This window comes from Eubalaena glacialis, chromosome 14 (genome assembly GCF_028564815.1).
Source record: "Eubalaena glacialis isolate mEubGla1 chromosome 14, mEubGla1.1.hap2.+ XY, whole genome shotgun sequence".
Lineage (NCBI taxonomy): Eukaryota > Metazoa > Chordata > Mammalia > Artiodactyla > Balaenidae > Eubalaena > Eubalaena glacialis.
In genome coordinates, this window is record NC_083729.1 from 65,210,942 (window position 1) to 65,235,586 (window position 24,645).

General features: G+C 36.9%; 1 protein-coding gene and 1 non-coding gene across 5 annotated transcripts in view; both read right to left on the reverse strand.

Annotated features, from left to right (window-relative positions):
- M1AP (meiosis 1 associated protein) overlaps window positions 1-17,333 on the reverse strand; it is an 89,037-nt gene extending 71,704 nt beyond the window's left edge. For 3 of the 4 annotated variants that reach the window (XM_061210987.1, XM_061210988.1, XM_061210985.1), the window contains exons 1-2: window positions 17,313-17,333; window positions 12,049-12,340 (exon numbers count right to left, since the gene is read on the reverse strand). In XM_061210987.1, the coding sequence (XP_061066970.1) occupies window positions 12,049-12,288 (240 nt within the window). In that variant the 5' untranslated portion in view covers window positions 12,289-12,340; window positions 17,313-17,333. The other variant, XM_061210986.1, reaches the window with a different exon arrangement.
- A 5,712-nt stretch (window positions 17,334-23,045) lies between these two features.
- LOC133074855 (U6 spliceosomal RNA) lies at window positions 23,046-23,152 on the reverse strand. Its single transcript, XR_009697261.1, has one exon. It is a non-coding gene; the product is annotated as a U6 spliceosomal RNA (small nuclear RNA).
- Between the last annotated feature and the right edge of the window lie 1,493 nt (window positions 23,153-24,645).

A 24,645-nucleotide genomic window follows, 5' to 3' on the forward strand; every position in this document is an offset into this window, starting at 1 on the left:
CTTATACTCAAATCATTTTTGCACATATGAAAACATATCTGTAGGATAAGTTTCTAAAAACAGACTTGTGAGACTTCCCTGGTGGTCCAGTGGTTAAGACTCTGTGCTCCCAATGCAGGGGGCCTGGGTTTGATCCCTGGTTGGGGAACTAAGATCCCACATACTGCAACTAAGCCCATGCACTCTAGAGCCCATGCGCCACAACTTGAGAAGCACACGTGCAGCAACGAAGACCCAGTGCAGCCAAAACAAAACAAAACAAAACCTATTAAAAACAGACTTGCCAGGTTAAAGGGTATGTAAATTGTGATACCAAATTGCCCACTATAGAAATTGTGTTAAAATATATGCCCATAAATGGCATATAAGGGTGTCTGCTTCTTTATATCCTCATAAACAGTATGTCATTAAACTTAAAAAAAAATCTTTGCCAGCCAAATAGGTGAAAAATAATAGCATCTCAATGTAGTTTTAACTTGCATTTCTTTTATAAGTGAGACTGAACATATTCAATGTTTCAGCATCATGTGTATTTCCTTTAATGAAAACTGTATATAATTTCTCACTTTCTATTGATTGTTGGTCATTATCTTTATTGATTTTAAGGAAATCTTTATGCGGTTAGGGAAATTAACCCTATGTGATATAGAAGCAAATATTTTTCCTCATATTGTTAGTTGTCTTTAGATTTTACACACAGTATTTTTTTTTTTTGGCCAAGTGTATATTTTCTATTTTTTCTATTTTCTATTTTCTATATTTATTCAGCTGAATTTATTAATCTTTTATTTTTGGAATTTTGGCTTTTGTGTTATGATTAGAAAGGCCTTTCTTACTGTTACATTTTCCCCCATGGTCTGTATGTTAATTGTTGATTTATTGCCTCTCAGCTCAAAATTCACCCTTCAGTATATCTCTGCAATAATGGGCAGAATTCTACTTTAAGTCTTTCTCCTTTACAGTAATCATGATGTTAAGTTTTCTGAGTAGACTGTACTGGAGGGACATTGCAGGAGGAAGGTGCACTCCTGCTGAAACCAGTGGGGTATGAAGTTACCTGGTAGTGCTCCACCCACATGCCCAGAACTTGTAGGCCCTTGGTGTTATGGACTGAATGTTTGTGTCCCCTTAAAATTCATAAATTGAAGCCCTAACTCCCAATGTGATGGTATTTAGAGGAAAGGCCTCTGGGATGTAATTAGGTTTAGATGAGGTCATGAGAGTGGGGCCTCCATGATGGGATTGATGCTCTTAGAAGAAGAACAGACACCAGAGCTCTCTCTTCATGTACATGCACTGAGGAAAGGCCATGTGAGCACATAGCAAGAAAGCCGCTGTCTGCAAGATGGAAGAGGACTCTCACCAGAGCCTGACCAGGCTGGCACCCTCATCTTGGACTTCCAGCCTTCTAAACCTTGAGAAAATAAATGTCTATTGTTTAAACCAGCCAGTCACAGCCTGAGCTGACTAAGACACTAGGAACTTCTCAGCCCTAACCTGATCACCTGTCAGCTGTCCACTCAGCATGGACACTGCATGCTTCAGGCCTCCTGCTTGCACTGATGCCTGATTCCCTTTGCTCACCTGTCCCTCCCCTCAGAAGTTTTGTCTCCTGTGGTCCTCCGAATGCTGCTGTTCTTCCAACACGGACACTGCTTACTCCAGGCCTCCTGCCCACATTGGCTTCTCCACTCTCTGCATGCCTATGCATCAGCCACTGTGCCTACACCTGGAGGGTTGCTTCCTGCTTTCCCAGTAGCCATGAACCAGCTCTGGCTTGAGCAAACCAGTGAACTTCTTTGCATCCAGTGAGCTGCAACCATATATTCTCCAACTGGGTCTAAACCCCAGCCTTGGGAAAGGGGTCCCCTTTCCAAGTTTGTCCTTCTTTGAGATCTCTCCCTCAGCCCTAGGGTACCACAAAAAGCTCTCCTATATCTTATAATTGCTATATTATCATAGTTTAATATGTTAAACTATGTTTAAATACTCTATATACTTTTTCCTTGTTTAAATCACTGTGTGGTTTCTGTTTCCTGATTGGACCCAGACTGATACAGTCTGTTCTAGTACTTAGATATTTTCAATCTTTACATTTAAATCTTTGATCCATCAGCAACTACTGAGCCTGCGCTCTAGGGCCCGCGAGCCACAACTACTGAAGCCTGCACACCTAGAGCCCATGCTCCGCAACAAGAGAAGCCACCACAATGAGAAGACCGTGCACCGCAACGAAGAGTAGCCCCCACTCTCTGCAACTAGAGAAAGCCAGTGCACAGCAACAAAGACCCAATGCAGCCAAAAATAAATAAATAAATAAATTTATAAAAAAAAAAAATTTTTTTTTTGGAATTTATACTGGTGTAAGCTGTGCGTATGACTCTAACTTAATTTCTTCCCACATGGCTATCTAGTTTGTTGAATACTTTTTTCAACTAATGTTAAATAGCATCATTATTATACACTAAATCCCCCCATGTTATTTGGGTCTATTTCTGGACTTTAAATTGTATTCTATTGCTGTTTTTTCAATTTCCAGTATCACACTGTGAATATCTGTTTAATATTTGAGAGGAAGAGTCTCTAGCTATTCTTGTTTGTTTTTTGTTTCTAATTTTAACTTTATTATCAAGATGTCTAGTTCTTCTGTTAGAAATTTTACTGGGAATTGCATTACATTTATAGATTAATTTAGAGATAACTGACATCTTTCTGGTCTGAGTCCTCCCAAGAACTAATGACTTTTCATTTGTTCAAGTCTTCTTTTGTGTTTCTCAATAGCATTTTAATTCATATAAATCTTGCACATTTATTATTATTTTCATTCATAAGCATTTATTTGATCATTTTGGTTATTGTGATGAGAACTTTTCTGCCATTTTAACTTCTGGTTTGTTGTTCTGGAATAATATAAAGGGTACTTATTATTATTATTTTTTAAAAAATAAATTTATTTATTTTATTTATTTTTGGCTGTGCTGGGTCTTCATAGCTGTGCGGTCTTTCTCTAGTTGCGGTGTGTGGGGGCTACTCTTCATTGTGGTGCATGGCCTTATTGCAGTGGCTTCTCTTGTTGCAGAGCATGTGCTCTAGGCACACGAGCTTCAGTAGTTGTGGCACATGGGCTCAGTAGTTGTGGCTCACGGGCTCCAGAGCGCAGGCTCAGTAGTTGTGGCGCACGGGCTTAGTTGCTCTGTGGCATGTGGGGTCTTCCCGGACCGGGGCTCGAACCCTTGTCCCCTGCATTGGCAGGCGGATTCTTAACCACTGCGCCACCAGGGAAGCCCTAAAGGGTACTTATATCTGTATTAATATTTGTACCTGATCATTGCCATGAATTCTTTTGTTGTTTGAAGTAATTTTCTAGTTGATTCTTTTGGGTTTTCTAGATATATTACCATTAATCTGCAAATAACGATCATTTTCTCTTTTTTTTTTTTGGTCATGCCGCGCGGCATGTGGGATCTTAGTTCCCCGGATCAAACCCGCGCCCCCCTGCAGCAGAAGCGCAGAGTGTTTTTAACCACTGGACCGCCAGGGAAGTCCCTCCTTTCCTTGTTTCTATATTCTAACTTCTTTTTTATGTGTGCAATTATATCAGTGAAAATCTCTAAAATACTGTTAGATAACAGTGATGATAGCAAACTTACTTGTCTTACACAGGAATATATTCAGTGTCTTTTCACTAAGTAAGATCTGGTTTTTGAGTTGTCATAGACATACACTATGGGAATAGCCACCTGTTCCTAATTTTTTAAGGTTTTTTAAAAAAAGATTGGATGTTGCACTTTATTAAACACCATTTTTTCAGTATGTATGGAAATAAACACGATCATATTTTTCTTAGATATATTAACATAGTAAACTATATTAATAGATTTCAGTACTGCACCATTTCTGCATTCCTGTAGATGATTTTTTTAATATGAGCTGGATCCTATTGTTAATACTTTATTTGGGATGTTTAATAGATAGTCATAAGTGAGACTGGTCTGTAGTTTTTCTTTGCTGGATTTTAGGATCAATATTACATTATCTTCACAAAAAGAATTTGGAAGGATTTTTTTTTCTTTCTGTGGTATAAAATGATTAAAAAACTTAACAATCTGTTCTTTAAAAGTCTGGTATTATTCCCCTGCAAAACCATTTGGTTCCAGTACTTTATTTTGGGGGAGGGTAGTTCTTTGATAACTTTCCCTATTCCTTTTATGGGAAATGGCAGGTTTCTGTCTCTTCTGAATTCACTTTCGGTAATTATATTTTCATGGAGAATTATGCATTTCACACAAGTGTGGTTACTTTCTCCTTATCTTATTTTGTGTATATGTGCCTTTTCCCCCTGCCCTTTTCCTAAAACTAAGTTAACTAATGGTTGATCTATTTCCTATTTTTTCCCCAAAGAACAAATTTGGATTTATTCATTTGTTCTACCATTTTCTATTTTCATATTCATTACTGTTTGTTTTTACCTTTATTATTTCCTTCCTTTAGCTTTCCTTAAGCTTGTTTTTTCTTTTCTTCTTGAGTTGCTTGCTTCATTTATTTTCAGTTTTTCTGGTTTACTAATATAAAATAATGAAATTTATATAGTTTAAAGATATGAATTTTTCTCAGCATTAACTTTTTTTGTATCACATAGGTTCTGATATGTAGTGTTTCATTATTATTATTTCCTAGATATACTGCAATTTTTGCCTGATTTCCTCTTTGATTCAAAAGCTATTAAACAGCTTAAAAATTTCCAGGTGGTAGTGACTTTTTGTTCTGTATTTGCTATTTATTTCTAGTTTTATTGCACTGTATTCAGAGAATGTTGACTGATCTACTTGTACTTTTTGGAATTCATCAAAGTTTTGGGGTTTATTTGTGGCTTAACATATGGTCAACTTTTGTGACTATTCCATGAGCACTTCAGGAAGGTGCAGATTTCTTTCATACATATAATTATATTTCTTTAAAAAATGTTGATACTATGTTATTTGGTACACTGGTATTCAAAACTGATATATTTTCAATAGACTCTCCCTCCAACAAGCTCTCTTACTGAATATATTTCTTATGCTCCTCTTGATAATTCTCTACTCTTCTCTGCTTTGTGTCCTAGCATTAAAGTGCCATTCTTAGTCGTGTTTAGTGCTTTTTGCTCTAAATTCAATGATGTCTGATATTAAAATCATGCTTTTTGTTTTTTTATTACGGGGCTGCACTTGCCTAGTATACCTTTGCCCTTCCTTTTATTTTCAACCTTTCTGAATCACTTTGTTGTAGTCTCTTGAATACAGCAGAATTTTGTTTTGCAATCAAATCTGTTTTTAAAGTACTTTAATAGGTAAGTTTAGTTATTTTTAGTTATATTATTTTAAGGTATACACTGTTTTCATAGCTTTTGAAAAATCACTATACTGTGTAAATTTGTTTGCTCTATATATGTTTTCCTTGTCATAATTAGAAAGGTTTGTATTTGTTTTAGGGGTTATCTTTATAATTCCATGTTTATATAATTCCCCTAAGTTATTTCTTTAGCAATATCCATTAATGAGTGATGAAAATCTCCACTATACAATGATAAAAATTGTATATTTCCTTTTCTTACTCTCCCCACCCTCCTGCAGCACTCAATTACAGTTTATTATCTTTATTGGAGTTTACCTGAACACTATTTAATATAATATATTCTTATTATTTGCCACTTTTAAATGATTCTATTCAAGATCAGCTAGTAAGGATAAGAAAATAAATGTAATAGGCAAATTAGACCACTACTGGTCCTCAAATACCATTGTAGATCATATATGATTTAAATAACTTCTTTGTTCTCATGAAAAGGTAAAAGAATTGGTAAAATCTTCACAGTAACGGAATTCTTCTGAAACTCTGATTTGAGAGATTAATCATTTTGGTCAAATTTATTTATATTAAGGGCACAATGGATATAAAAGGAATTCTAATATTTTAATTATAATTCCTTTGTCAAGATTTCTCATAAAAAGTTCAGAATTATTTTATTATACTCATAAATTAAATATGAGGAGATAAATTGAGGTGTTCAACTTAGGCAAGATTTCCTACCTGCTGTCTTCCTCCACTTACATTTTGAGCTAAGTCTGCAGATAGAAAACGTCAGATACTTATATAGGTCAGAGAAAATGGATTTAAGGTAATATTTTTTTCTTTAAACAAAGATTGGACTGTTCCATACATAAGGTAATGGCATTGTTTCAGTGATTTTCTTGAGCTGTTGACCATGGTTGAACTTACTGTTCTTTTGGATGGAAATTTTGGCTTGCAATTTTCCCTGAGTTACCAGAGGTTGTTTTTAGTCTAGAACCATCTGTCTTTCCTAATGGGGTCAGGGGATTCATCTAAGGCCAAACGTACTGAGGAGTACCAGAGGCATAGAACATAGTCAATTGAAGAAGGAAATGAAATCCTTTTACCTTTGTTTGGGACATGAGCTCATGTCCCAAAAAGCCTCCTATGCTGAATATCTTCATTTGCCCTTCCAGATCACTCTCAACTTTTCTTTATCCCTATTGCCTGACAGAAGATAGATATCACAGCCAAATGTGGTCATGGGACAGACATGCACAAGGAAAATGGCACAATAGAGGAACATACTTGCCGTATGGTCATAAACATCACTATCACTTTCACTCTGTCCTCAGTGTACTTGTAGGAAACTCCAGTTTTATGGAGTGAGAGTTGTACATTTTGTTTATCCATTGACCAGTTAACAGACATTTGTAGCTCTGTTGTTTAGTGGGTACACATTTAAGATTGCTGTCTTTTGTTGGATTGACTCTTTTTTTTTCTTTTGGAAAAATTTTTTTTTAAAATTATACTTGATATACAACGTTGTGTTAGTTTCAGGTGTACAGCAAAGTGATTCAGATACAGTTGTGTTAGTTTCAGGTGTACAGCAAAGTGATTCCGATACATATATATGTATACACACATATATATATATATTTTTTCAGATTCTTTTCCATTATAGGTTATTACAAGATATTGAATATAGTTCCCTGTGCTATACAGTAGGCCCTTGTTGTTTATCTATTGTATATATAGTAGTGTGTATCTGCTAATCCAAAACTCCTAATTTATCCCTCCTCCCTTTCCCCCTTTGGTAACCATAAGTTTGTGTTCTCTGTCTGTGGGTCTGTTTCTGTTTTGCAAATTCATTTTGTATCATTTTTTTTAGATTCCACATGTAAGTGGTATCATATGGTATTTGTCTTTGTCTGACTTACTTCACTTAGAATGATAATCTCTAGGTCCATCCATGTTGCTGCAAATGGCACTATTTCATTCTTTTTTATGGCTGAGTAAAATTGTATATATATACCACATCTTCTTTATCCATTCATCTGTCAATGGACACTTAGGTTGCTTCCATGTCTTGGCTATTGTAAACAGTGCTGCTATGAACACTGGAGTGCATGTATCTTTTCAAATTAGGGTTTCCTCCAGATATATATGCCCAGGAATGGGATAGCTGGATCATATGGTAACTCTATCTTTAGTTTTTTAAGGAACCCCCATACTATTCTCTGTAGTGGCTGCACCAATTTACATTCCCACCAACAGTGCAGGAGGTTCCCTTTTCTCCACAACCTCTCCAGCATTTATTATTTGTAGACTTTTTTTGATGGCCATTCTGACTGGTGTGAGGTGATACCTCATTGCAGTTATTTGCATTTCTCTAATAATTAGCAGTGTTGAGCATCTTTTCATGTGCCTGTTGGCCATCTGTATGCCTTCTTTGGAGAAATGTCTATTTAGGTCTTCTGCCCATTTTTAAAATTTATTTATTTATTTTCAATATTGAACTGTATGAGCTGTTTGTATATTTTGGAAATTAAGCCCTTGTTGGTCACATCATTTGCAAATAGTTTCTCCCATTCTGTAGGCTGTCTTTTCATTTTGTTTATGGTTTCCTAGTTTGATTAGGTCCCATTTGTTTATTTTTGCTTTTATTTCTTTTGCCTTGGGAGACTGACCTAAGAAAACATGGCTACAATTTATGTCAGATATTTTGCCTATGTTCTTTTCTAGGAGTTTTATGCTGTCATGCTTTATATTTAAGTCTTTAAGCCATTTTGAGTTTATTTTTATGTATGGCATAAGGGAGTGCTCTAACTTCACTGATTTACATGTTGCTGTCCAGCTTTTCCAATACCACTTGCTGAAGAGACTGTCTTCTCCATTGTATATTCTTGCTTCCTTTGTTGAAGATTAATTGACTGTAGGTGTGTGGGCTTATTCCTCGGCTCTCTATTCTGTTCCATTGACCCGTATGTCTGTTTTTGTGCCAATATCACAGTTGTTTTTTTTTTTTTTTTTTTTTTTTGTGGCTGCACCACATGGCATGCAGGATCTTAGTTCCCTGACCAGGGATTGAACCAGTGCCCCCTACAGTGGGAGTGTGGAGTCTTAACCACTGGACCACCAGGGAAGTTCCCAGGCTGTTTTGATTACTGTAGCTTTGTAGTATTGTCTGAAGTCTGGCGGGAGGGGGGCGGTGGTTATGCCTCCAGCTTTGTTCTTTTTCTTTAGGATTGCTTCGGCAATTCTAGGTCTTTGGGGTTCCATATAAATTTTAGGACTATTTGTTCTTGTTCTGTGACTCTTTTTATCATTATGTCTACTTAATTTGATATATTAATAACATTTTGATTGTTATCATGGTATATCTTTTTCCATCCTTTTGCTTTCAACCTACTTTTATTGTGTTTGAAGTTAGTTTCCTGTAGATAGGATATAGTTGGGTCATGCCCCTACCTCTGCCAATCTCTTTTATTTATTTATTTATTGCCATGCCGTGCAGCTTGTGGGACCTTATTTCCCCAACCAGGGATCGAACCTGGGCCCCTGTCAGTGGAAGCACAGAGTCCTAACCACTGGACCACCAGGGAATTCCCTCTTTCTTTTAACTGGTGTATTAAAACCATTTACATTTTAAAAAATAAATTTATTTATTTTATTTATTTATTTTTAGCTGCTTTGGGTCTTCGTTGTTGCATGCGGGCTTTCTCTAGTTGCGGCGAGCGGGGCCTACTCTTCGTTGCAGTGCATGGGCTTCTTACTGTGGTGGCTTCTCTTGTTGCGGAGCATGGGCTCCAGGTGCATGGGCTTCAGTAGTTGCAGCATGCAGGCTCAGTAGTTGTGGCTCGTGGGCTCTAGAGCACAGGCTCAGTATTGTGGTGCATGGGCTTAGTTGCTCCGTGGCATGTGGGATCTTCCCGGACCAGGGATAGGCGCCACCAGGGAAGCCCATAAAACCATTTACATTTAATGTAATTATTTGTATGTCAGCCTGTTGATTTACTTGTTGCTTTCTGTTTGTTCCCTCAGTTTTTCATTTCTCTGTTTTCTTTTACCTATCTTCCTGTGGGTTAATTGAATATTTTCTTAGAATTCCATTTTGATTTATCTATAGTGTTTCTGAGTGTATCTCTTTATATAGATTTTTTAAGTGGTTGTTTTAAGTATTGCATTATACATATACATCCTTATCACAGTATACTGGTGTCAATATTTTACCATTTTGAATGAAGTGTAAAAACCTTAATTTCCTTTAAGTCCTTTTATCCTCCCCTGTTTATAATGTAATTATCCTAAATAGTTCCTCTATATACACTAGCACTAACAACCATATCAGACAATGTTATAATTTTTGCTTCAATTGTCAAATATAATTTAGAAGACTCTATAGAAAGTCTATTATCTTTATTCATATTTTATTCTTTCCATTCTTCTTTCTTCCTTCTGGATATTCCAAGAGTCTTTCTTTTATAATTTCCTTTCTGATTCAAGAACTTCCTTTAGCCATTCTGTTAAGGTAGGTCTGTTGGTGACAAATTCTCTTAGTTTTCCTTCATCTGAGAATATCTTGATTTCTGATTCATTCCTTAAGGATATTTTCACCGGATACAGAGTTCTAGGTTAACAGTTCTTTTCTTTCAGCATTTGAAAAATGTGACACTTCCTCTGGCCTTCATGGTTTCTAATGAAAAGAATCTATCATTACTTGATTGTTTCTCCCTTATAGGTAAGGTGTCAGTGTCCCGCTCTCAAGAGTCTTTCTTTGTCTTTAGTTTTTAGAATTTTGATTATGATGTGTCTTAGAATGGATTTCTTTGTGTTTATTCTGTTTGGGGCTCCACCAGCCTCTTGAATCTTTAGGTTTATAACTTTTGCCAAATTTGGGAAACTTTCAGTGATTATTTCTTTAAGTATTTGTCCAGCTCCACCCTCCTGTCCCTTTCCTCTTGGACCGTGATGACATAAATGTTAGCTCTTTGTTATAGTCTCACAGATCCCTGTGGCTTTGCTAATTTTTTTTTAAAGTCTCTTTTCTCTCTGTTGCTCAGATTGGGTAATTTCTATTCTGTTTTCAAGTTCCTCTGTCCTCTCCATTTTGCCCATCCATAGTAGATTTTTGTTTTTAAAATTATGGGTATTGCATTTTTCAGCCTAAAATTTCTATTTGGTTTTTCTTTATACTTCTATTTCTTTGGTGAGACTTTCTATTTTTCCATTTGTGCAAGCACATTCATAACTGCTTGTTGGAATATTTTTATGATGGCTGCTTCAAAAGCGTTTTCAGATAATTCTAACACCTGTGTCATCTCAGTGTTGGTGTCTGTTGTCTTCTCATTCAAGTTGGGATTTTCCTGGTTCTTGATAATCATGAGTGATTTTTGTGTGTGTGTGTGTGTATTCTGGACATTTTGGGTATTATGCTGTAAGACTCTGGATCTTGTTTAAATCTTCTGCTTTAGTAGGCCTGCCTATTTTGACACTGCACCAATGGGAGAAGTGAGGTTTCCTGTCACTTCTCTGTCAGGTTGGGGTGTGACTCTATTTGGCCTCTAATTACATCCCGGACTACTGGGATGTAATTACTGTCAGGTTGGGGTGTGACTCTATTTGGCCTCTAATTACATCCCAGAAGGGAGGGTGCCTTGTTACCTCTGGGTGGGGGTAGAAGTTCAGGTTCCTCAAAGGCCCCCCCACTGACACCCTGGGGGTAGGTAAGCTTCATTACCATTAAGCTTTCCACTAGGAAAAATGTCCTAAAAGTCTTGGCTTCCCACTAGGCCTTCACTGACACCATCCTGCCTTGGAGATAAAAAGATGCCTCACTGCCACTTCCCACATGGCCTCCTCTGACACCACCTCAATAGGGAGGGGGAGAGATAGAAACCTTGTTAATGTTGGATGGGTTGGAGGGAGTCCAGGCTCCCACATGGCTTCCATGGACACTATGTGGGAGGAGGTCTTATTCACACCAGGTAGGAATCAAAGTCCTGGCTCTCCATGAGGTCTTTTCTGACTATCCCAGCAGCATGGCTGCCTCAGGAAGAGGATTTACTAGAACCTCTGAAGTCTTTCCCACCCCTGAGCTTCTGAACTTTGTAAAGGGGAGAAAGTGAAGATCTGAATTTGTTTGAGGAGGAAAAGAGATAGTTGTCTATGTGTGAGAGAGCTTTGTAAAAGCATTGCCCTTAGCCCAGCCTTTGCCTTCTGAAACCCTAGGGGGAGTTTCACCTGAGTCCTATGTGGAAGTATAGAGAAAAAATATTTTCATATTTCTGCACAGTTGGGGCTTTCTGAGCAAAAAAACCTGGAACCTGGGTTAAAGGACAAGTCTTAGAAACTTAAAGGGTGATAGAGTAGCTAGAGACCTCTAAAGAAATTTAGAGATTTACTTCCCTGTGTTTACATTTCAAAGAGGGATGAAAGAGGTCAGTTGCTTACATTCCAAAGGACTGTAAATGCCAAAGTTTCTCTCCCTCTCTCAGGAGTGGAGGTGGGGGGTAAGATGTGGCCTATATACACTCCCATATTAATAATTTTGGGGTTCCTCTTCTGCAGTACAAATCCCCCATGTGTAGGATGACATCGGGCTCTTTCTGTTGCCTGTGGGGTATTGGGTATGGGGAATGGGCACAGTTATTACTGTAAGAATAAAAACTGTGATCTCTGCTCCAGAAACCTCATATCTGCTCTCAGGATAAAATGAACAAATATAGATATACTCACCACAAAGGGGAGGATGCACTCATGCTGATTTTGTACAATGTATAAGCTGAAGAGGGACATGCGGCTGGGGCCCATCAAGCTGCAGGCTAGAGAGAAAAAGTTCTGCAGAGCCTCACAGAGGTTGGAGCAGAGGTCAGCCCAGGATGGTAGAGCGATATGCACAATGAGAAGCCTTGGAGGTTGCTGGTAAATCTGCGTGGAATTAGACGGCCCTTTACTAGTAGTTTGCCCATGATACATGGCAGCCAGACCAGGGGTGGAACTGTAGCCACCACTTAGATATTCTCTACACCTATAGGGAAGAAAAGAGAAATCACTGGCTTTCATAAAACTGAAAGTTGAAACAATGAACACAGGTCTAGGGGACTAAGTCCAGAAAGGAGTCAAACTAGGTACTAACTCAAGCTTCTCTAGGCTATCCCATCTTAACAGCTGCCAAGGGATCTAGATGTTTGCCTATAATGTAAGGCTGAGAATGCTTAGAGATGTTGAGTGGAACTAATCAAAAAGTCAAACTTCAGTCTCAAAGTAAGCTATTTGCCCTCATGACTTTGTTTCTTTATTGGCATTGTACTATATTATAATTTGTTTCTATGACTGCCTCTCATAATGTATTGTGAGCTTCCCAAGGACAGAGAACCTGTCTTGTCAACTCTATTTATCAAAGCTTAGCAAAGTGTTTATTTGGTACATAGTAATTCTTAAAAATGAAAATATAACCACATTTTCCCCTTCAAAACCCACTCAAGACCCTTTATGACTTGACCTTCAGCCTTATTAGAGGCTTTGTTTACCTCAAGTTTTTTACTGAAATAAAACCAAATATACCATTCACTTCAGTGCATTTGCTCTTGCTGTTTCCTCTATCTCCAACATCTTTGCTTTCTTTCTTTACTTACTACTTACACTTATCCCCAGGGCTCAGATTTGGAAAGAAGAACAAATGAGAACTTGGAACAAACATCAGGAATGAGAAGGGAACATCATTATAAATCCTCAAACATGGAAAAGATTACAAGAGGATATAATGAACAACTTTATACCAGTAAGTTTAATAAAATGGACAAATTCCTAGAAAACCATATTTAACCAATACTAAATCAAAAAGAAAATTTAAAAACCTAAATAGTCTATAACTACTGAAAAAATTTAATTGGTAGTCAAATATGTTCCCACAAGTAAACTACAGGGCCACATGATTCCACTGATGAGTTCCATATTACTCTCAAAGACCAAGAATTTCAATCTTAAACAAATTCTTGCAGAGAATAGGAGAGGAACACCACTCATTTAATTTTACGAGGTTAGCATAACCTTTGATACTAAAATCAGATAATTTTTTATAAGAAAAAAAATTATAGGACAATCTCATCCATGAACTTAGATGTAAAAATCCTAAGCAAAATATAAGCAAATTGAAAAACAGCAATATATAAAAGGAATAACACATCATGACCAAGTTGGGTTTATCTCAAGAACATAAGGTTGACATAGCATTAGAAAAAGTCACTGTAATTCATCACGTTAAAATATTAAATGAGAAAAATTATATGATCATCTCAATAGATGCAGAAAAACAATTCATACATGATAAAGAATCAGTCTTAGTAAACTAGGAATAGATGATAGGAATAATCTGATAAAATATGTTTACAAAAATCTAGAGCAAATATCATTCTTAATGGTGAGGCTGAAAGTTTTCCATCCAAGACAAGGAGACTGTTATCATCTCTTCTATTCAACACAGTAGTGAAGGTAGCAATAAGGCAAGACAAATAAATAAAAGGCATTGCAATGGAAGAAATAAAACTGTCATTGTTTGCAGATGATATGACTGATTGTTTATATAGAAAATCTAAAAGAATCTACAGACTTTATAATTTCATTCTTTTCCCCAAAGGTCTCATCTTTTATTAAATTTTATTCTTAGAGATCTGTTTTTTCTAATGTTAATTTATAATGACATCTTCTTAAATTCCATTTTTTGTTTTGTTGCTAATGTATAGAAATAAAATTGATTTTTGTATAATGATGTTGTATTTCACAACACTGCTGCACTCTCTTACTAGTTATAATAATTTATCTGTAGATCCTTTTTGTTCACAATCATTCATCTGTGAATAACGACATGCATCAGGATACATGAACAAAGTCAGATCATAGCAGCAAAAAGACTATTCATAATAGTCTTATTCACAATTACCCCACATTGCAAACAACACAAATTTCAATCAACATTAGAATGGATAAATTCTGCTATATTCACACAATGATGAAAATGAATGAACTAGAGTTATGTGCAACGACATGGATGGCTCTAAGAAACATAATACTGAATAAAAGAGCAAGACACAAAGAATACATATAGTATGATTCCATCTACATAGCTTTTAAAGACAAGCAAAAATATATTGTTTAGGAATGTGTACATTATGCTAAAACTATTTTTAAAGAACAAGGAAATGATTATCACAAAAATTTAGGTAGTGATTTTCTCTAGAAAGGAAGGAGGGCATTATTAGAAGGGACAAAAGGGGAGGTTCTGGAGTGTTGGCAATGTTCTATTTCTTGACCTTTATTGTGGTTACATGGGTGTTCACTTTATAATTATTAAAGTATATATTCATATCTTATGAAATTTTCTCTAAATATGTTATATTTAATAATAAAAATATTTCAAAAAGAACATTAGGACAATCATAAAAGAATATATTTTTTAGATTAAAAAAATATGTCTCCACCTCTGGGAACTGAAATGATTCTGTACTATTGTGTTTTAGCTAAAGAATGCAGGGAAAATAAAAGCGTCTTTGATTTCCCCTGGGTCTAAGAGAAAGATATCAATATTTATAACAATTTTCAGCAACACTTTGGAATTTAGGATTTTTATAAGTGATCCAAGAGTGCATAGATAGATGTGTTTCTCAAAATGAATCTGTGAATTTATTCCCCTTCAAACTTTCCTTTTTGGATAGTGGAAGTCAGCATTTGTTCATTCAACAATTTTTTATTGAGCTCCAGTTGTGTGCTGTGTACTGCTGAACAAATAAATAAATGAATATGCTAATCTACTGAGAGTAACCTTGAACTAGAAATTCAAATCAATGAGTAATATATTTACCAAGAAAGCACATATCATAAGTATCTCTTAACTATACTTTTAAATTAAGTACCTGAGACCAATGCAATGCTGAATTTCAGGCTGACACACAGACAGATTCACAGACAAACAAGCACCCAGACAAAGGCCTATTTGATGTAGAATGAGCTTCTATGTCCCCGGTCCACCTTCCCTCACATCTGAAACTCTTGTCATTTTAGAGTATAGGCACTTCTTATTTTGCATGGTTCCAATATACACAAATCTCAGTTACTACAATTTAGTTAATTAAAGTCAATCCCCCATCAACATGGTTCTAATTTCAGTTACCATGGAATATTAACTATAATTACATAAAAGTACAAACCACAGCTAGCTCTTTAGCCCACAAATCACTACATAAATAACAGATACACATCATGATCAGTGATCAATTATGTCACTTCTTTCAAATTCTGTTGGTGACTGGTCACTGCAGATCTCTTATTCAGGTTAAGTACAGACAGCAGAGTGTAGTTTTACTTCCTTGTTTCCTAGTGATAAACCCACATTGACATCTTACAAAAATAGATAATTGAAAGAGGGAATTGGCTAAAAAAGAGGAAAGTGTAGCCAAGAAACAATAAGTGGTAAGGCTGAAAGTGAGAGTTGAATTGAACATAAATGAACAGAAGAGCTAGAAGAAATAGACTCTAGACAGGCAGAGAGAGGAATTTAGTGAGGTGAACTTATCAACCTAAATGAGAAAAGTGGTTATGACAAAAAGTACGAAGATGTATCAGAAAAAGTGCCATTGGCAAAAAACTTCATATAAAAGGAACTCTTGGAGATATTTTACAAAATTGAAAGTGCAAAGGATAAAATGTTGGAAGCTCATCCAAACTTAGCAAGGAATATAACATTTTGGTAAGGCATAGAAGAGATGCTTGCTTGAGATGCTTGAGAAGAAGACAAGCACAAGCACTATTCAAACTATTCTTGGTAAGTTTTTTTACAAAGAAAAAAATACTTTCTCAATGTTTCTAATGTTTTCAATGACAGTGTGCTAAACAGATTCTAGTTTTATTATTTTTCAATTCTCTGTACATTTATAGCTGACAGTAAGAGAATTTCTAATGTTTTGACAACAATTTTGAGAGATCCCGGAACAGATGTAATTGTTCCCATTGATTATTAGGATCGCTTTGAATGGTTTCAGCTTCCACAGTCATTTTTAGATCCCACACTTGTGTGCAATTCCAACACTGTTCTTTAAATGAGGTAAAAGGCAGCTCTCTTCCTTATATTGTCAAACATGATCAATTAATGCACCTGATGTGTCTGGGCATAGTCTTAAGCAGCACCTGACTATTTGTGATCCTATGCTCTCCACTTTTGACAAGAACGCCCACTTATTGGTGTCCCCCTGCAAACTGGTTAAATCTCGGCCTTGAACCACCAAAAGCCATCAATTTACTCCCTTACCAAAAACCCTTCAATGGCCTCCAATTACACTTGGAACAAAATCTGAAATCCCTACCCTGGCTCCGAAATTCTGCAGTGTCTCCTTCTCAACTCTCCATTCTCATGCCATGCCCTACCCGGCCAACCCCCCTCCCATCCTCCACCCTCCTAGCCCCTGGCGCGCCCTTCAGCTCCACAAAGGCGGTTGGCCTCTTGCTGTGGAAGAGCAAAAAAGATTTTCGTGGGCCCTCCAATTTCATTTCCGCCCCCCTCACGTAAGGAAAAACATAAAACAAAACCCCTTTTCTTCGGCCCTAAGGTTTCACTGTTTTCTTTTGTCTTTACAAGTTAATATATTTCATGGGCCCCCCCAAAGTGTCGTGGGCCCTCAGCACGACGCCTACGCTGCCTGACGGATTGGCCACCCAGCCCCCAGGCCCGGGAGAGTCGGCGGAGGAGACTCGGCTCTGCCGCTCCTGTCCTCAGAACCGCTTGCGGAGGGCGGGCTCGGACGCGGCGGACCTGGGCCTCCGGGCGTCAGGCCTCCCCGGCAGCTGCCCGTGTCTGCTCGCCAACACCCTCCCCGCCAACACCCGCTTGAGGGCCGGCCCGAGATCGGCCCAAGTCCTTCCTGCGAGGCGCTGCCCGTGGCCGTCCTCCCTGCCTGCGGCCCTCAACCCTGCTCCTACCCCTTTCTTCGCGAAGGCAAAGACGCGGCTACCTGGCCCTTCCGGCTCTCCACGTCCGCCTGCGCTGCGAGGGCGCCCCCCTCAGGCCGGGCGGCTCATTGCGGGCGCCGCCTCAGGGTCCACCTCAGACTGCACCTCAGGCCCGCCTTCTTCAAGGCCTGGGTGCCAGGGGAACAACCCTTCTTTGGTGCTAAGGTAGAGTTTTGGATTTCTGTTGAGAATATTATGCTAAACCTGACATTTCGTCAAGCTACCCCTGCCCCATGAAGCATTCCAGTGGTACCCCCATCATGTTCCTGGGCTTAACCTTTCTCTTCCACATCATTCATTCACTCATTCAGTCAGTCACTCTTTTTTTCTTCCAACTTTATTGAGATATAATTGACATACAGTACTGTATACGTTTAAGGTGTACAGCATAATGCTTTGACTTATATACATCATGAAAGTTTTACCACAGTAAGTTTACTGAACGTCCATCATCTCACATAGATGTGAAATTAAAGAAATAAAAAACATTTTTTTTCTTGTGATGAGAGCTCTTAGGATTTACTCTCTTAACAACTTTCATATATAACATACAGCAGTGTTATTTATATTGTACATTACATCCCTAGCACTTATTTATCTTATAACTGGAAGTTTGTACCTTTTGACTGCCTTCATCCACCACCACCCACCCCCACCCGCCTCCAGCTCTGGTAACCACTAATCTGAGCTCTTCTCTATGAGTGTGTTTCTGTGTTTTTGAAGTATAATTGACCTTCAACACTATGTTAGTTCCTGTTACACAACATAGTGATTTGGTATTTCTATACATTTCAAACTGAACACCACAATATATCTAGTTACCATCTCTCACTGTAGAAAGATATTACATAGTTATTGACTATTCCCCACACTGTGCATTTCATACCTGTAACTCATTTATTTTGCAACTGGAAGTTTGTACCTGTTACTCACCCTCACCAATTTCTTTCCATGCCCCCCCCCACCCCCCTCACCTCTGGCAACCACCTGTTTGTTCTCTGTATCTATAACTCTGTTTCTGTTCTGTTATGGGTGGTTGTTCATTTGTTTTGCTTTTTAGGTTCCACATGTAAGTGAAATCATAAAATATTTGTAATTTTCTGTCTGACAATATTTCACTTAGCCTAATACCCTCTAGGTGCATCCATGTTGTTGCAAGTGGCAAGATTTCATTCCTTTTTATGGCTGAGTAATATTCCATTGTATATATGTGTGTGTATATCTATCTATCTATATATATCTATATATATATATAGATATATATATAGATATATATCTATACATGGCATCTTCTTTATCCATTCAGCTATTGATGGGCTCTTGGGTTGCTGCCATATCTTGGCTATTGTAAATAATGCTACAATGAACATAGAGATGCATATATCTTTTCTACTTAGTGTTTTCATTTTCTTCAGACAAATACTCAGGAGTGGAATTGCTGGATTGTATGGTAGTTCTATTTTTTATTTGTTGAGGAATCTCTATACTGTTTTCCATAGTGCCTGCCCCAATTTACATTCCCACCAACAGTGTATAAGGGTTCCCTTTTCTCCACATCCTTGCCAACACTTGTTATTTGTTGTCTTTTTGATAATAGCCGTATTGATAGGTATCAGGTGACATCTCGTTGTGATTTCTATTTGCATTTCCCTGATATTAATAATCTTTTAAAAAAAAAAAATTTATTTATTTATTTTTGGCTGCATTGGGTCTTCGTTGCTGTGCACGGGCTTTCTCTAGTTGTGGCGAGCGGGGCCTACTCTTTGTTGTGGTGCGCGGGCTTCTCATTGTGGTGGCTTCTCTAGTTGCGGAGCATGGGCTCTAGGTGCATGGGCTTCAGTAGTTGTGGCTTGAAGGCTGTAGAGCACAGGCTCAATAGTTGTGGCGCACGGGCTTAGTTGCTCTGCGGCGTGTGGGATCTTCCTGGAGCAGGGCTTGAACCCGTGTCTCCTGCATTGGCAGGCAGATTCTTAACCACTGCACCACCAGGGAAGCCCAATATTAATAATCTTGAGCATCTTTTCATGTGCCTGTTGCCCATCTGTATGTCTTCTTTGGAAAAATGTCTATTTAGGTCCTCTGCTATTTTTTTTCTCTGCCCATTTTTTAGTTGGACTGTTTTTTTGATATTGATTTGTATATTTTGAATATTAATCCCTTATCAGATATATCATTTCCAAATATCTCCCATTTAGTAGGTGCCCTTTCTGTTTTGTTAATACTTTTCTTTGCTCTGCAAAAGCTGTCAGTTTACTGTAAAAGCTTTACAGTTTGCTGTAGTCCCATTTGTTTATTTTTGCTTTTGTTTCCCTTGCCTGAGGAGACGTATACAAAAAAATTGCTGAGATTGATGTCAAAGAGCATACTGCCTGTGTTGTCTTCTAGAATTTTTATGGTTTCATATATTACATTTAAGTCTTTAATCTATTTTGAAATTATTTTTGTGCATGGTGTAAGAGAGTAATCCAGTTTGATTCTTTTGCATGTAGCTATCCAGTTTTCCCAGCACCATTTGTTGAAGAGACTGTCTTTTCCCCATCGTATATTCTTGCTTTCTTTGTCATAGATTAATTGCCCATATAAGTGTGACTTCATTTCTGGGCTCTCTATTCTGTTCCATTGATCTATGAGATTGTTTTTCTGCCAGTACCATACTGTTTTGATGACTGTAGCTTTGTAGTATAGTTTGAAATGAGGGATCATGATATCTCCAGCTTTGCTCTTTTTTCTCAAGATTGTTTTGGCTCTTCAGGGTCTTTTGTGCTTCCATACAAATTATAGAATTATATTGGTAGGAATTGCATTGAATCCATAGCTTGCCTTGGGTAGTGTGGTCATTTTAACAATATTAATTCTTCCAATCCATGAATATTAATTCTTCCAATCCAATTAATTTTTCCAATATATGAAAGATCCATGGTATCTTTCATATACTATGAAAGATGGTATATCTTTCCATCTGTTTGTGTAGTCTTCAATTTCTTTCATCACTGTCTAATAGTTTTCCAAGTACAGGTCTTTTACTTCCTTAGTTAGATTTATTCCTAGGTATTTTATTCTTTTTGATGTAGTTGTAAATGGGATTTTTTTTCTTAATCTCTCTTTCTGATACAGTAGTTTGTTCTTAGTGTATGGACATGCAGCTGATTTCTGTATATTAATTTTTTTTTTTTAAAGATTTATTTTATTGATTGATTGATTGATTGATTGCTATGTTGGGTCTTCGTTTCTGTGCTAGGGCTTTCTCTAGTTGCGGCAAGGAGGGGCCACTCTTCATCGCGGTGCGCGGGCCTCTCACTATCGTGGCCTCTCTTGTTGCGGAGCACAGGCTCCAGACACGCAGGCTCAGCAGTTGTGGCTCACGGGCCTAGTTGCTCCGTGGCATGTGGGATCTTCCCAGACCAGGGCTCGAACCCGTGTCCCCTGCATTGGCAGGCAGATTCTCAACCACTGCGCCACCAGGGAAGCCCTGTATATTAATCTTGTATCCTGAAACTTTACTGCAACAGTGATGAGCTCTAGTAGTTTTTTGGTGGCATCTTGTGGATGTTCTATATATAGCAGCATGTTATCTGCAAACAGTGACAGTTTTACTTTTTCCTTTCCTATTTAGATTACTTTAATTTCCTCTTCTTGCCTGATTGCTATTGCTAGGGTTTCCAATACTATGTTGAATAAAAGTGGCAAAAGCGGACATCCTTGTCTTGTTCCTGATCTTAGAGGAAACGCTTTCATCTTTTCACCATTGAGAATGATGTTAGTTGTGGGCTTATCATGTATGGCCTTTATTATGTTGAGATATGTTCCCTTTATATGCACTTTGATGAGAGTTTTTTTAATAATTTCTTTTTTCAGTTTATTTTATTTATTTTCTTAATTAACTTATTATTTTTCAATGAGAGTTTTTTATCATGAATAGATGTTTAGTTTTGTCAAACTTTTTCTGCATCTATTGAGGTGATCATATGATTTTTATTCTTCAATTTATGAATTTGGTGTATCACATTGATTAAGTTGTGAATATTGAGTTATCCTTGCATCCCTGGGAAAATCCCACTTGATCATGGCGTATGATCCTTTTAATGTATTGCTGAATTCAGTTTCCTATTATTTCGTTGAAGATTTTTGCATCTATGTTCATCAGTGATATTGGCCTGTAATTTTTCTCTTTTTTTGGTGATATCTTTGTCTAGTTTTGGTATCAGGGTGATGCCTGATTTGTAGAATGAGTTTGGAAGCATTTCTTCCTCTGCAATTTTTTCGACTAGTTTGAGAAGGATAGGTGTTAACTCTTCTCTAAATGTTTGGTATAATTCTTCTGTGAAGCCATTTGGTCCTGGACTTTTTTCGGGGGGGAGTTGTTTTGTTACTGATTCAATTTCATTACTGGTAATTAGCCTGTTCATATTTTCTATTTCTTCCTGGTTTACTCTTGGGAGATTGTACATTTCTAGGAATTTGTCCAATTCTTCTAGGTTGTCCATTTTATTGGTGTATAATTGTTTGTTGTAATCGCTTATGATTCTTTGTGTTTATGTGGTGTCAGTTGTACCTTCTCCTTTTTCATTTCGGATTTTATTGATTTGGGCCTTCTCTCTTTTTTCTTGACAAGTCTGACTAAATGTTTACCAATTTTGTTTATCTTTTCAAAGAACCAGATCTTAGTTTCACTAATTTTTTTCTATTTTTTTTTTAGTTTCTATTGCATTTATTTCTGCCCTATCTTTATGATTTCCTTCTATTAACTTTGGTCTTTGTTTATACTTCTTTTTCTAGCTTCTTTAGGTGTTAGGTTAGGTTGTTTATTTGAGCTTTTTTTGTTTCCTGAGGTAGGTTTGTATCACTGTAAACTTCCCTCTTGGAACTGCTTTTGCTGCATCTCATAGATTTTGTATTGTTGTGCTTTTATTTACATTTGTCTCCAAGTTTTTAAAAAATTTCTTCAGTGATCCATTGATTGTTTTGTAGCATATTGTTTAGCTTCCATGTGTTTGCATATTTTTCTTGTCTCATAGCGTTGTGGTCAGAAAAGATGCTTGATATGATTTCAATTTTCTTAAATTTACTGAGGCTTGTTTTGTGTCCTAGCATGTGCTATGCCCTGGAGAATGTTCCCTGTGTACTTGAAAAGAATGTGTATTTTGCTGCTTTTGGATGGAATGCTCTCTATATATATCAATTAAGTGCATCTGATATAATGTGTCACTTAAGGCCAGTGTTTCCTTATTGATTTTTTTTGGGGGGAGGGGTCTGGATGATCTGTCCATTGATGTAACTGAGGTGTTAAAGTCCCCTACTATTATTGTGTTACTGTCAGTTTCTCCCTTTATGTCTGTTAGTGTTTGCTTTATGGATTTAGGTGCTTCTATGTTGGGTGGATATATATTTACAATTTTTATATCTTCTTAGATTGATCCCTTGATCATTATGTAATGTCTTTCTTGTCTCTTGTTACAATCTGTTTTAAAGTCTGTTTTGTCTGAAATAAGTATTGCTACCCTGGTTTTCTTTCTTTTTTTTTTTATTGAAGTATATTTGATTTACAATGTTATGCCAATCTCTGCTGTACAGCAAAGTGACTCAGTTATAGACATATATACATTCTTTTTAAAATATTCTTTTCCATTATGGTTTACCCAGGAGATTGGATATAGTTCCCTGTGCTATACAGTAGGACCTTGTTGTTTATCCATTCTAAATGTAATAGTTTGCATCTACCAACCCCCAATTCCCAGAAAAATATGGAACGCTTCATGAATTTGTGTGTCATCCTTGCACAGGGGCCATGCTAGTCTTCTCTGTATTGTTCTAATTTTAGTATATGTGTTGCCGAAGTGAGCACTACCCTGGCTTTCCTTTAATTTCCATTTTCATGGAATACATTTTCCCATCCCCTTACTTTCAGTCTCTGTGTGTCTTTAGATCTAAAGTGAGTGTTCTGTAGGCAGCATATATATGGGTCTTGTTTTTGTATCCATTCAGGCACTGTGTTTGTTGATTGGAGCATTTAGTCCATTTACATTTAAGGTAATTATTTATGAGTATGTATTTATTGCCATTTTGTTCATTGTTTTTGTAGTTCTTATTTGTTCCTTTCTTCTTTTGTCCTCTTGTGATTTGATAACTATCTTTAGTGTTGTGTTTGGATTTTTTCTTTCCAGGTGTGCATCTATTATAGGGTTTTGGTTTGTGGTTACTGTGTGTGTGTGTGTGTATACACACACACACACACACATATATACATATAATCATTTTAAGTTGCTGATCTCTTAAGTTCAAACACATTTTAACAACTCTGCATTTTTACATCCCCCTCTATGTTTTACAGTTTTTGATATCATATTTTACATCTTTTTGTTTTGTGTATCCCTTAACTACTTATTGTGGATATAGATGACTTTACTATTTTTGTCATTTAACCTTCCTACTAGCTCTATATGTGATTGATTTACTACCTTTACTGTATATTTGCCTTTATCAATGAGATTTTTCCTTTCATAATTTTCAAGTTTCTATTTGTGGCCTTTTCTTTTTCTCTTAGAGGAGTCCCTTTAACATTTCTTATAAAGCTGGTTTCGTGGTGCTGAACTCTTTAGCTTTTGCTTGTCTGTAAAACTTTTGATCTCTCCATTGAATCTAAATGAAAGCCTTTTTGGGTAGAGTATTCTTGGTTGTAGGTTTCCTCCTTTTATCACTTTAAATATATCATGGCACTCCCTTTTGGCCTGCAGAGTTTCTGTTGAAAAATCAGCTGATAACCCCCCTTTTTTTTGACCAATAAAGAATTTTATTAAGGTAGAGGCCAAACAACTTGCTTCTTTGAAAATTTTCACTTAGGAGACCAAAATTTAAGAATTCTGTAGATGAAAATTATTTTTAAAAAATAGGCCAAAAAGAAGAAAATGAAGAAATAGTACTTTCAAATGGAAAAGGCATTTGAAAATTGCCATTTCCCCTCTTCATATAATACAAACTCATTTAAAATATTTTTCCAAATGTTTTACTATTAAAGATGTATATAAATTGTCTAACACATTTTTAGTTATTTTTTAACATCTTTATTGGAGTATAATTGCTTTACAATTGTGTGTTAGTTTCTGCTTTATAACAAAGTGAATTAACAATACATACACATATATCCCCATATCTCCTCCCTCTTGCATTTCCCTCCCACCCTCCTTATCCCACCCCTCTAGGTGGTCACAAAGCACCGAGCTGATCTCCCTGTGCTATGTGGCTGCTTCCCACTAGCTATCTATTTTACATTTGGTAGTGTATATATGTCCATGCCACTCTCTCACTTTGTCTCAGCTTACCCTTTCCCTTCCCCATGTC